General features: G+C 39.3%; 1 protein-coding gene across 1 annotated transcript in view; it reads left to right on the top strand.

Moving 5' to 3' along the window:
- The first annotated feature begins 1,236 nt into the window (after positions 1–1,236).
- MRC1 (mannose receptor C-type 1) overlaps positions 1,237–13,816 on the top strand; it is an 85,849-nt gene continuing 73,269 nt past the window's right edge. Inside the window, exon 1 of the mRNA XM_016217417.2 lies at positions 1,237–1,401. Within this exon, the coding sequence (XP_016072903.1) occupies positions 1,341–1,401 (61 nt within the window). The 5' untranslated portion in view covers positions 1,237–1,340. The remainder of the gene's footprint in view (positions 1,402–13,816) is intronic.

Genomic DNA, 13,816 nt, shown 5'->3' on the forward strand with positions numbered 1-13,816 from the left:
GTCAGTTAAGCTTGGGCTTAACAAACAAAAAAAAGTTTGTCTCTCACCCTACATTTTCATCATTTTTTTTCCTCCTGTCAGAATAATCTTCAATTTAGGGTGTTAAAAACGATGACAACAACAACAGCAGCAACAAACCAGTGAGAAAGGTAACATATTTCTTACTAGGAAGAAAAGTTTATAACTTTATCATGAAGATGGTGAATCCTGGAGCTTCCCACTTTTTTGAATTGCTAACATTTCCCACATCCTAGTTGTGGGTTGCCTAATACTAATATCTGATTCAAAATGTTCTTCATTCATGTTTTTCTTCTGAAAAATAACAAAATAGATGTTTAGGGGTTGATATCGTGCTTAATGATAGATTTGTTAGCATTGTTTTTAAAGAAGGAATTTCACCTGTGGTGTCATGAGTGTATGTCTTTCTGATCAAACAAGCAGATTTTCCCATGGCAAGAGGACTCTTCCACACTTGAAGGGGCCCCCGAGGGTGAGGCTGGGCAGCAAAGCTTTACTGCAAATCCTCTGTCGATGTTTTCTCTGGCTTTCCCCAGAACTTTCAAGAGAAAGACTTCATCTGCCTCCCTCCCGGCCTTACTGTAATTCCCTTAGCTTTGGCCTCTCTTTCCCTCTTCTGCTGGCTGAAGGAACAAAGCTCCACCTGAACAGTTGCCTTTGAAGCTTTCTAAGAAAAAAAAGACTCCCATTAAGAAAATGTTTCTACCATAAAGTGTCCTTTTTAACACCTGCCATTTCTGTCCCTGCAGAGTGGGGGTCCCTGTAGAGTGGGGTGTCCCTGCAGAGTAGGGGTCCCTGCAGAGTGGGGGTTCCTGCAGAGTGGGGTGATTCAGCTGCTTTCTAAAGGGAACCTCAGTTTTCCCTCCCAGGAAATGGCCTCCAGCTTGCTCTGCACAGCCCCATCTGAGATGGCTGTGAGGTCCAAGCTGTTTCACTTCTGCCCTCCCAGCCGCCCAGCCCGGGCTCCTCCTCTCTGCCCACTGCCCCCTCGCCTGCCCCCTGCCACCCTCCCTTACCCTTCTCCCACGTGTGTCCCGCTCTCCCCTTCCTCTGTATCTGCTCTCAGAAGTTCGCTTACGAAGCAAAGTTGTAACTTTGAATTCCTGTTTGTCCAACCACCCTCATGTGACAGGATATCTCCTTATTGGAGGTTTTCCCTAATTTCAGAAGCCCTTTAAAAGTGAGAGCTTCCTCCAGCCTTCTTTTCAGCAGGGCTGCTCTGAGAACTGAGCAGGGGAAGAGGTGACCCAGCACCCCCCTGGTTTTGGTTCTCTGGTGAGCCCTCCTCTCCATCACTGGAAGAAAAGGCTGCACCCTGGGCCATGAGGCTGTCCCTGCTCGTGTGTTTACTGCTCCTCATTCCAGTTGCTGTGCAGCTGTTGGGTAAGTCGGCCCTAGGGTGGAAGCTTTGGCCTGGGGTCTGCGGCACACCTTCCTTTTTTTGGGATTAGTGTCAACGGATTCCTTTCAATACCTGTGGTGAGGAGGAAACCACAAGTCCCCTGCCACCCCAGCGGCACCGGTGGTGACCCGTGGCCTTTGCCCCATGCTAAGCCTGGACGCTGGGCTGGGTGGGAACACGGGCACTGCTCCCAGTTAGAGGTGCCCTGAGCCCACAGAGCCCGTCTCCCTCCTGACTCCTCTCATCTGCTGGTGTCCCTCCCCTGCTTTATTCTTAGAGGGAGCTCTTCTGTGGTTTGTGCAGTCCAGTTTTTATTTCACGGTATCTCTATCTAACCCCCAACAAATATCTCCTGAGTGTTTTGGCTGAAGGGGGTGCAGCTCTGGTGTCTGTCTTCACTGTAGGTGTAAGGACAGGGTCACAGATCAACCCCCACCGGCATGCCATGTGATTTCCACAATTTGTCTTTTTTTTCTGTGAACCATTTGAATCATGTATAGTTTTTATTCCTAGAAAGTTTATCCTTACCTGTAGTCTAAGTTGTTCAAACTGATTTATTCCTGTGTGTTTTTTTTAATGTTCTTTTCTGTTTCTCTTTTCTGGAGCCTGGTGGTTACTCATGAGGCACAGATTCAGAGCTTTTCAGATTCTCAAAGACATCATCGAGTCTCTCCTATTTCTTTAGGCCAGCAATTTTCAACCCTTTTCATCTCATGGCTCACATAAACTAAGTACTAAAATTCTGCAGTACACCAAAAAAATGTATTTTTTGCCAATCTGACACAATCTAAGGGAAAAGAGGTCAGTGCCCCTGACTAAATAGTCAGGTATTGGATGTTTTTAAAATTCTTGCGGCACTCCTGTTGAAAATCACTGCTCTAGAATTAACCTGCTTAAACTTCAGAATGAGAGTGCCTGGAGAGTTTTTACTTCCAGTTTTCTTTCTTTTTTTTTCTTCTTTCTTTCTTTCTTTCTTTCTTTCTTTCTTTCTTTCTTTCTTTCTTTCTTTCTTTCTTTCTTTCTTTCTTTCTTTCTTTCTTTCTTTCTTTCTCTCTTCTCTCTCTCTCTCTCTCTCTCTCTCTCTCTCTCTCTCTCTCTCTCTCTCTCTTTCTTTCTTTCTTCTTTCTTTCTTTCTTTCTCTCTCTCCCTCTCTCTCTCTCTTGATCATAAATGATCTTTATTAAAGGATGCATATTCTTGTGATTCAAAGCCAAATATTTTAAAAGAATTGTATATTTAATAAAATTAATATGAAAGTGTTTTATTTAAAATTGTTATAATAAAAAGTAAATAGACATTTAAAAGACATTTGTCTCATTTTAGAAAACATAGGCTTTAAGGATTAAAAATAACTTTCCAAGCTCACTGCTTGGATGTGCCTTTTTTTCTGAAATCAGTGTTAATTTTCGATTGTTATTGCATCAGTTCATGATTTTTTGGCAAAAAAAAAAAATTAGAAAGCTCCCAGTTCTCTTTTGAGATGAGATAAGAAGGGATTTCAACTTTGAATATTTGGTTCCAATCCCCCTTCATTTCTCTCAACTCTACAAACACTGACTGCCAGTGGCACTCCATGCACTGACGAAGTGGTGGGGGCAGGACTGGGAGGACATGGGTAAGCTCCCATATAACTGGGGAGCTTTTCAGGGAAAATGTCCAATCCTAATGAGCATTAAGCCATGGTGATTATAAAAACACAAGCAAAGGCAGTATGATTTACACCCTGCCAGAAAGCCATTTAATTTCTTTGTGCTTTGGCTCCCTGTTTGTAGCATGAGGAGCTTAATATTACCTGCCCCATCCGTTGTTGCAGTGATTCAGTGAGTAAATGAACATGGCATGGTCCATGGTAATGACTTTCTCAGTGCTAGCTATTAAAAGCAGTGACTTTTCCCCCATAGTAGTAATTAATTGTCCAATAAAAGCAGTATATTAAGTATTTAAAGAGAGGTTTCCCAAGAAACAATGCTGAGAAAAGATTCCTGGAGCCTGAGGAGATATTTCATCTTAATCCTACCTACAAAGCTACTCACCACCTCAACCAGTAAGTGGTGCTGAAGGGGAGCTGCTTCACCTGGGTGTGAGAAGACTGCAGATGGGGTTAGACATCACAGTGTCCATCTCGAAAGCCTGTTTTGTGCAGGAGGATTAATATATTCTTCATGACCTCACAGCTTAACACTAAGAGCAGTGAGCCCTGGCCAGTTTAACTCAGTGGTTAGAGCGTAGGCCCAAGGACTGAAGGGTCCTGGGTTCGATTCCAGCCAAGGGCACATACCTCAGTTGCAGGCAGCCAATCGATGTGTCTCTCTCACATTGATGTTTCGCTCTCTCTCTCTCTCTCTCCCTTACACTCTCTCTGAAAAGCAATGGAAAAAGTATCCTCAGGTGAGGATTAAAAAACAAAACAAAACGAAACAAAAAAACTAAGAGCAGTGAAAATCTTCCATGGGCGTGCTGCCTCAAAAAGAATGGTCTGCTCAGGATGAAGTTCCCTGCCACTAAAGGTCTTCAAGCAGAAGCTGGGTGACCAGTTCAAGGCTGTGTCTGAGACCCAGACTCTAACCTGGCTCAGTGCAATAGAAACATAATAGGCCACATTATGTTGCCACGTTAAAAAAAAGTAAAAAGAGCCCTGGCTGGGGTGGCTCGGTTGGTTGAGCATTGTCCCATGCACCAAGAGGTCGCTGGTTCAATTCCTGTGAGTGCACGTGCTCAGGCTGTGGGCTTGATCCCCAGTAGGGGGCGTGCAGGAGGCAGCCAATGGATGTTTCTCTCTTATCAAAGTTTCTTTCTCTCTCTAAAAATCAATAAAAATATATTTTTAAAAAAAGTAAAAAGAAACAAGTGACTGATTTTTCAAATATATTTTATCTAACCCAATATAGCCAAAATATTCTTAGTCAACATTAAAAATTAAATTTTCAAAATTTGGGAATGTATTCTATATTTAGAGCACACTTGAATTTAGACTGGCCTTGCATCAAGTATGCTATAGACCCACGGGGCTATGGATACCATATTGGGCAGCACAGATACAGTTCCTGATTTTCTTTAAACTGACTGTTAATGCTTTGACAAAAACGTGCTTCTCAATTTGCTTAGGAATTTTTCCCTCCTTGAGACAGCAGGATACCTTACTGCAATGAGTATCTTCCTCTTTGATAGGCATAAATTTGGGAGAAGCACGGGGGTGCTGCACATCTGTTTAGTTAGAGAATAAAAAACAATCATGTGGGTAAGGGAGCCCCTTCCAGTACTTTTTTTTTTTAGCCTATAATTCTTATTTTACCTTTTCTTGGTTTATTTTTTATTTTATTAAAAAATTTTTAAAAAATATATCTTTATTGATTTCAGAGAGAGGAAAGGAGAGGGAGAGAGAAACATTGATCGGTTGCCTTATGCACGCACCCTGGCCTTGGGATTGAACTTGCAATGTGGATATGTGCCCTGACTGGAATCGACCCTGAAACCCTTTGGTGCATGTGACGACCCTCTAACCAGTAAGCCACACTGGCTAGGACTCACAGTCTATTTTTTTAAAAAGAAGCAATGCATATTTGCTGAACAAATGATTGATTGGTTTAACATCAATCTAAGATTTCTTCAAGGAACAATTCCCTACTGCCATTCCCTTACTAGATTTAATTTTCACAAAGTTTTCCTTATAATATTTCTACTTTTCTTTATTTCTAGTCTCTCATCTTTCTGCAGTTGTTGAGCAAAACCAAGTTCTTGTCCTCTTTTTCTTTTAATTCCTCTTGTATTTGTCTATTTTTCTTGTCATTGTTGCAAACTACATCTGAATTTTCTATAATTCAGAAATGGAGATCTGTGTATGGACGATACTGCAGATATAGATAAGAAGACAATTGCTTTGTTGCATGACATTTTGGTGTCTTCTAATGGTATTGGACATAATGTCTAAGTAGGAAGAGTCATCACTGGTTAAATGTGAACTTTAAATAATCAAAAGTGCTCAATCTCAGTTAAAGACAAGGAGCTGAGATCATAGGTATCCTTAATGCTCATAGCCTATAACCTGGCTTCTGAGATGGAACCTGGAGTGACTAAGGGAGTGACTAAGGGAGAGCTAGGTTGCAGAGGCCACAAGAGGAGATGAACAAAGGAACTGAAGTAGTGTATGTTCATAGCAGAGAGGGAATAAACTGATATCAAAATGAGAATGGTAGTGACATCTTACCTCTAGGCTACCATCAAGCATTGTTGGATGAAAAAATTGTATGGTTAGGTTGGTCTTAGAGGAGAATAGCAAAAATTAGGTGGAACAAAAGTGAAAATAGAAGGAGATAAGAAGGCAAAGGGCCCTTTCGAAAAGAATTGAAACTGATATCAAAAGAAGGAAGAGTTCAAAGACAAAGTCTTTCAATTACAAACCAAATAAAGGTCACTCAACACTTTCAGATCCCAAGTCGCATTAATCACTTTCAGATCCTTAATTAGATCCTTAACATAACCCATGAAGGAAGGTGCTACCATCCACCTTTTACTAAGAAAACTGAGGCTTAGAAGTCAGCTAGCCAGGAAGGACCAGAGCTAATTCTTGACTATGGTCTCCTGGCTCTGAGGCTCAGTAGTAGATATAATTCACCAGCTGGAGTGTGTTGATCCAGGAAGACATAAATGTGCTTCAAAACTATAGTATGTGGAAGGAGCACTTAGTCACTTTATTTGTATCAATTGTTACTTTTCACTTGAACAGGGGAAGAGATGTTAATAATCTGAGTGTTTACTATATGCAAATTACATGTTGGGTGCTTTATATAAACTATCTCATTTAGAAGTTCACAGCAGCTCTATCAGAAAGCATCATGATCCCATTTTACTGATGAAGAAATCGAGGCCAGAATTATTAATTTCACTAAGGCAGAATAGCTCGTAAATGGTGGAACCAGAATTTGATTTCAAGTTTGCTGACCCCAAAGAACATACCTCTCTCCATCACATCACTTATGTTCTGAGGCTGGAAACTCTGAGTCTCCATTGTCTTTGACCTTCTGTCCCTCTCTCTGGGCTGCTACAACAGTTCTCTATTTTCTCTAGTCTCATCCTGTTCTGAAGCATTTCACACTGTCTTCAGTATTGGGTTTTCCAAGTTAATGATAATAATGAACTAACTTGTATCAAGCAATTTCTTTGTGTCAGAACTATTCTAAGTGCTTTATTTGGATGATCTCATTGAATTCTCACAACAACAAGCAGGTCCTTTATTTTGCCTTCATTTTTCAGATGGGGTAAAAGAAGAACAGAGTAATTTAGAAACTTTACTAAGGTCACACAGCCAGTGAGAGGTGAAGTTCTGATTATGTCATGATCAGGTTGACATGAGACATAAAGATTAATTAATTAGTTAGCATGGCTATGAGTGGAAGAAGAAAGAGTGGTGTAGGGTCAATTTATTGCTTCCAGACTTTGTTTGTTTGTCTTAAAATTGGGGGAGAAGTTTGCATTTTGAGGTTGAAGATATAGGATAGAAAGAAAAGGGCAGCGAGTGGAGAGGTAGGAGAGGATGGAATCCAGGACACAGGTAAAGAGATCAGCAGGCAGAGAGAGATCAACTGAGAGGGGAGTGAATGAACCCAGGAAGGGTGTAGATATGCATATCTTTAGGGAGGAAGGCAAGAAGTTGGCAGATTTTCATATTCCTGGTCTCTATTTTTTTCCTTGAGGTCACAACCCATATTAATTCATATTTGTACCTCCCCAAATGGCCAAATGCAGTGACTTAAAATAGTAGGTTCTCTGAATTTTTGATGAATGAATAAAGGATTGAAGTGAAAAATAAAATAATTCTCAATTTTCCCTTTAATCTTTTGTTCAGTATGGCAAAACCTAGCACTGTAATCCTAGTCTTTCCCTTCACCCCAGCACTTGGCATAGTTTTATTTGTTTATTTGGAGGTTTTTATTTGTTTATTGCATATACTAGGTGCATGGTAAATATTTGTTTTTCACTTCGTTTCTGTTCTGTGGGGACACATATGTCAGTTTTACACTGACAGGCTCATAGATAGATTTCTTAGTTTGGGTTACTCAAGATGCTGACCTCTATCAACGATTTGAATGAAGTTTATTTGGGAGGTGGTCCCAGGAAACACTGGAAGAGGAGGGGGCACTAAGACCAGAAGTGTAGACATTGGTAAAGGGCGTGTTAAAAAGTCAGTGACCACTGTGGATAGCTGGAGCTGAGCCCTGCTGGGTGCTCTGGGTAGCAATGTTGTAGTATGTGCCCCAGCGTCCCACTCTGGGTGCAAGGACTTGGGGTATTTATTCATCAATCCCCATTGATAACTGAAGGGCTACTCACCTAATGTCCTAGGTGACATTAGTTCTCTGACTCTTCCTGTCCCCACTGTGTGCAGATATAGGGGGCTCTGATGGACAGAAAATACCCTCGGCCAGTGGTGTGGTGCTGTCATTGGGGAGTGGGGTTGGCATGCACTGAAACATCAAAAGGCAGGAAGAAATAAGTGGAATCCTTATTGTATCTGCTACAGAATATCCACTTACTTTACTCTTACCTAGCTTCTTTATCTTCCAGAAGTTATTTTCTTTTCATGTCAGCATTTTATTTATCAATACTGGGGAAAATCTAAAAATGTATGAGGGAATATAGCATATAATAGCTCTAGATCCAAATAATCAACTTTAATAACCTAATTTTCTTTAGTAGTAAGTTTGGAAATTCAATGACTTGCTTAATGTTATGGAATCATTTAAAACTCACTTAAAAGATAATTCACACCCATGTTACTGGATATCAGTTATTTTTAACCTGAGGTAGGGTTGAAATGTGTTTTGACCTTTGATTTTCTGTCCTTGAATTAACCACAAGGGCGTGTGAGCTCAGTGTGGCAGGGAACTTGTCTCTTGCTTTGTCATCAGCATGCTACCTGGCACATATTTGTTGAAAAATAAATGTGAGATTAGTAAGATAGAGATGGAAGAAGGTTCTCTTCAATTCTGTAAATAAATTTCTGATGTGTATTAAAAAAGAGGAAACACATATTTGAGCCCATAAATGAGATGGCTGATTAATGAATCCAGCTATCCAACTGTCCTCATTTGCTCAGCTTCTTTGCAATATTTCTATCACAACATAATTGATATAAACAAAATGTAGAATGTTTACACATATGGGGTGGGCAAAAGTAGGTTTATAGTTGTGAGTATGTGAAACATAGAATTTATTCTTGTATTATTATTTATTAATTATTGTGTTATTTTTCAATGCAAACAACTATAAACTTACTTTTACCAACCCCTGTATAAAACATTAGTGTGGTTCATAGTGGCAAAAATGCCATCAGCTGCTTTTTGGTCAAGGCCTTGAATCACATTAAAAGGAAGAAGTGTGACATTTTAAATCAGAGACATTGCACAGAAACCAGGATAAAGCAAAACTACATGCTGTGTAGCTGGGGAGAGTAATGCATGAATATAGGAACATAAAATCATAATTTTACATTTCCTTGTATTGTCTAGCAATGGCAATATCAAACTTGCCTTGCTTCCTAGTGTCAAAGATAGGTAAAGGAAGCAAGAATAGATAAGCTCGTATTGAAATAGAGGCCTTTCATTTCCAAGTACTCATTTTATAAGTGTAAACATTTATAAATTGCTCTTCAGGACAAATAAACTTTCAGGAGGAAAAGTAATATTAAATGGACATTATCATTCATCAGTTATTAAAGTGCTATGTCTGGGTTACTAGGGAAGATGCTTCAGATTTAATAAAAATTCATTCATTCGACTATTATTTGTTGAGAGACTATTATGCTCCAAAAAGAGAGAACACCAGAAAGATAAAGTCTTTCTATTCATGGAATTTACATTGCAGTAAGGAGACAAAGACAAAACATAAGTAAATAAAAATTTAGAAAAGAATATATTTTAAGATGGTTGTGAATAATATATAGAAAGTAAAAGTAATTAGGATAGTCAGCTTGCTAAGGAGTTAACACTTGAGCTGTGACCTTAATGAGCATCCCAAGAAGAGGGAACTTGAGATATGAAGCTTCTGAAGTGGAAATGAACTTGAGATGTTTGATGAACTGAAAGGCCCTGTGGCTGGAAGTGGTGAAAGAGAGTGAGAGAGGGAAGAGGTTAGGGCAGAGGGCTCGCCAGGCTGGGTCTTGCCCCCTCTAATGAGCTGTGATGTGGAGGCTGGTTATTTTTTTCTCTATGCGCAGTAGTACACTCTTGAAGGGTGTAAACTACTGGGGCAATGTAGTTAAAAACAAAATCTTCTCCCAACCTAAAAAAGCTCTCCTCAAAGGTAGAAGAAAAAGAAACCAACTTTATTATTGAATAAGCATTCACATCACAGGCAATCTGCTAAAGAGATTGCATAGACAGAAAGCTAAATAAAGCTAAGTGGAGACCATTCATTACATTAGTTTGTTTTGCCAATTGTTTTGCAATTTGTAGTCAGGTGACAAGTTAGATCAGTCTCATCCAGGAGACTGGAAGATTGGGCGTAATCTTCTTTGATGATTCCATTTCAAAGAGAAGACCAGAGCAAGACCATGGTGGGTTGGTATAGGGTGGTGGCAGTGGAGATGGAGAGAAAAGAACGGATTAGGATATATGGTTCTTCATAGTCAGGGTTCTCCAGAGAAACAGAACTGATAGGATATGTGTGTATGTTTGTGTGTGTGTGTGTGTGTGTGTGTGTGTGTCTATCTGTCTATTTATCTATTTATCTATCTTCCAAGATATAGTTATTTTAAGAAATTGGCTCACACAATCATGGAGGCTGGCTATTCCAAAATCTATAGGGGTAGACTGGCATGCTGGAAACTCAGAAAAGAAGTGATATTTCAGTTTAGATCCAAAGACAGTCTAGAGGTTGCATTTCCTCTTCTTCAGGGACCTCCGTCTGTTTTCTCTGAAGGCCTTCAACTGATTGGATGAGACCCACCCACAGTATGGAGGCTAATCTGTTGTACTCAAACTCTACTGATTTAAATTTTAATCATATCTACCCCCCCAAAACAACAACAACACCTTAACAGCAACATCTAGACTGGAGTTTGACCAAAAATTGGTGTATTATGACCTAGCTAAATACATATAATTAACACAGTGAACATTTGGGGGTAGGGCCAATAGAGCCTGCTTTTGTCATAGAAAGTAAAGGAAAGCTGAGAATCCAGGATGACTCCTAGGTTTTTGGCTTATGGATCTGGGTGGATGATGGTACCATTCATGAGAAAGAGAAGACTGAATGTTTTTGCATTAAATACCAACATATTCAGAGTAAAATTAAGATGAAACTACACATGAATATTAAGTACATGAAATAAAAGTCATATAAGTAAAAAAACCTCTGAAAGAGGAACACTATTTGTGCATAAAGACTTTCAAGCACCTTTTCCTTAAATGGCTGGTTTACCAACTGGTTGGCTGACTGAATTCGGGCAGTTAATAAGTGTTGGGTGCTTGACATACAATCAAATGACTGAAGTATGAAGTGGAAGATATATTTATTATTGATGATGAGATGTTACTGAACAAAACTCTCTGAAAAGTGGAAGATGAGTCTGGATAGGAAAACAATGGTGGAATAGCAAACGCAGATTAAATGTAAAGGCGGTATAGTTGAGTTTATAGATGTATATGACCAAATTTTCAGGATTTTCAGTTATATTTTTAGATTAGAGGAGCCTAGATTTACATTTGTGTGTGGTAAATTATCATAGTCATTTTTGTTGTTGTTGTTAATCCTTACCCGAGGATATTTTTTCCATTGATTTTTAGAGAGACTGGAAGGGAGGGGTGGGGGGAGTGAGAGAGAGAGAGAGAGACATGGATGTGAGACATATTGACTGAATTGCCTCCCACACTCACCCTGACTAGGCCAGGGATTGAACGCACAACCCAGGTTTGTGCCCTTGACCAAGAATCAAACCTGAGACCATTTTGTATGCAGGCCAATGCTCTAACTGCTGAGCCACACTGGCCAGGGCCATAGTAATTTTTTTCTAAAAGAACTTTTTATTTTCTGATTTCCTGTGTTTTATTGTGAACAAAACACCACATTATTACAATTTTAATTTAATTTAACTTACTTATTTTTTATGTTATAATTTATCTTTATTGTTGAAAGTATTACAGATGTCCCCTATTTTCCCCCCATTGATTCCCCTCCCTCCTGCACCCGCCCCTCCCCACATCCAGGCCTTCACCACGCTATTGTCTGTGTCCATGGGTTCTGCATCTATGCATATAAATTCTTAGGTTAATCTCTACCCCTCCACCCTGCCTTCCCTCTGAGATTTCATTGCTAGTGAAGAAAGGTACTCATTTTGTCATGCTTGGACAGCAATTTTCAGCCAGTGTGCTGCAAGAATTTTTAAAAACATGCAATACCTGACTATTTAGTCAGGGGCTCTGATTTCTTTTCCCTTAGATTGTCAAATAAGAAAATGACAACAGCCAACACAACAACAGCCATCCGGTGTGAATGCCCTGTCTTGAGCCATAAAGATATAGGTCGTATAATAGAGTTGCATCTTATTAGTTGTGTTGCATAAGGTTACGTCTGGTTAATTCTTGGTACCAGAAATCCTTATATAGTAAAGGCACCTGATTTTTTAAAAAGTCACTTTGGAGTAAAAAGGGTAGATAATAATAATAATTATTATTTGTAAATCAATCAAAATTATTTTTTTTGTCAAACTGGCAAAAATAATATATTTTTTGGTGTGCTGCAGAATTTTAGTAATTCGTTTATGTGGGCCATGGACCGAAAAGGCTGAAAACCACTGTGCTAGGACACGGGAAGGAGCAGAATGGGACCAGGCCTCGGCAGGAGTTCAGCTAGATGGGAGGAGACTCGGTCCTGCGTTGCATGTTGGGTTGACAGATGTCAATTCTAAGGAAGCCAACAGAAACAGATGTTCTGAATTGTCTTTGTTGAATCCCAATTACAAGAAATAAAACCAGCAGAAATGAGGAACCCATCCCAGGAAGTAGCGCTGAATTAGGAACCCAGACAAGATAGAGGCAGGAGGTCTCTAACCAGTGTGGGGCAGGAGCAGATATAGGAGCATGGCAGGAGAAAAAAGTCTTTTGAGGCAAAGATGCGTTATAAGATCTGAGCTGGTGGTCCAAGAACTGACCTCAGGGTGTAAGTGGTGCTGACCTCAGAGGGGTGTTCAGGCCAATAAATAGAACATGGCTGATAAAGTGCTTTGTAAACAGTGAAGGAATCTCCTAATGGTACTATTATTACTTTGTTAAATTTCATGGGGTGATTTGATTTAAAATAATGAGTTCATTTAGTCAGACCCTCAAGAATCTGCAATACTACCAGCTCATTTTGAAAGAATCATTTAAATAGAAGGATTTGGTAAAACTTCACAAGAAGTGTTTAATTTATATTTATGTCACAAAATTCATTTATCTATTTTATTCATATATCTATTATATTCATTTATCTATTCTTAGAAAAATAAACAACAAAAAAGAAGAACCTTTACATAAATTCAGTTTTGATTTAAGGAAAAAAATATGCTTACCAGATCCTTTTTTCCTTTTTCTTTTTGGCAACGGGAAGTTGAGTTTTGCCAGCCAGCAGATATGTATTATAAGCATAAACCCTCTATATATATTTATTTAGATCACCAGCCCCAAATCACAAGCATAAAAAACAGCTATTTAGAAAGTTAGTCTTATATTACCTTAAGTGATATAAAAAAATATTTATTTAACTTGTACTTCATACTTCACAAATTATTATACTTTTAAATACATTGTTGTGTCTTTTTGTTGTACCAAGGTGAGACTGAGTATGCCAATGAATCAAAGCTGAAATTATACACAGCTGCTAACTTATCTCTGGATAGTAGGTCTCTAAGTTACCCTGGAAGGGAAAGCAAAACGAAAAATTTCTCTAATTACCCAGGCCGAGGCTACCCAGGAAGCACTTAGTTCAAAAATTTGCTGTACATAAAATGAAAGTAAAATTTCCTAAAATAAAATTACTTTTTAAGCTATGAAAAACCTCCCTAATGTTCTAATTAAAATAATTATGTATAGGTTTGATCTGTCTCAAAGAGGGTAGGGGTGACTCAGACTTCAGAATTCTATTCCAGGATATACATGCATTTAATTTCATAGCTTATTGTACTCATATCCAGATTTTCTTTTCTCTGATGGGTATTATTTCTTTTCCTATCACCTACTGTTTATGTTCACTCCATTACAATTAGTGTGCATTTAAGGCAGGCGTTTTCATAATGTTCCTTATTTTAATCGATTGCTGGCAGCCACACGCTCCCCTCAACCCAGTCTCTTTCCAGCCTCAGGGATCCCCTAGAGGGAGCTGAGCTGGCTTAGGCCGAGCCAACCTCACCCCTCTTCCTGGGAT

The sequence above is a fragment of the Miniopterus natalensis genome, chromosome 1 (genome assembly GCF_054644295.1).
Source record: "Miniopterus natalensis isolate mMinNat1 chromosome 1, mMinNat1.hap1, whole genome shotgun sequence".
NCBI lineage: Eukaryota > Metazoa > Chordata > Mammalia > Chiroptera > Miniopteridae > Miniopterus > Miniopterus natalensis.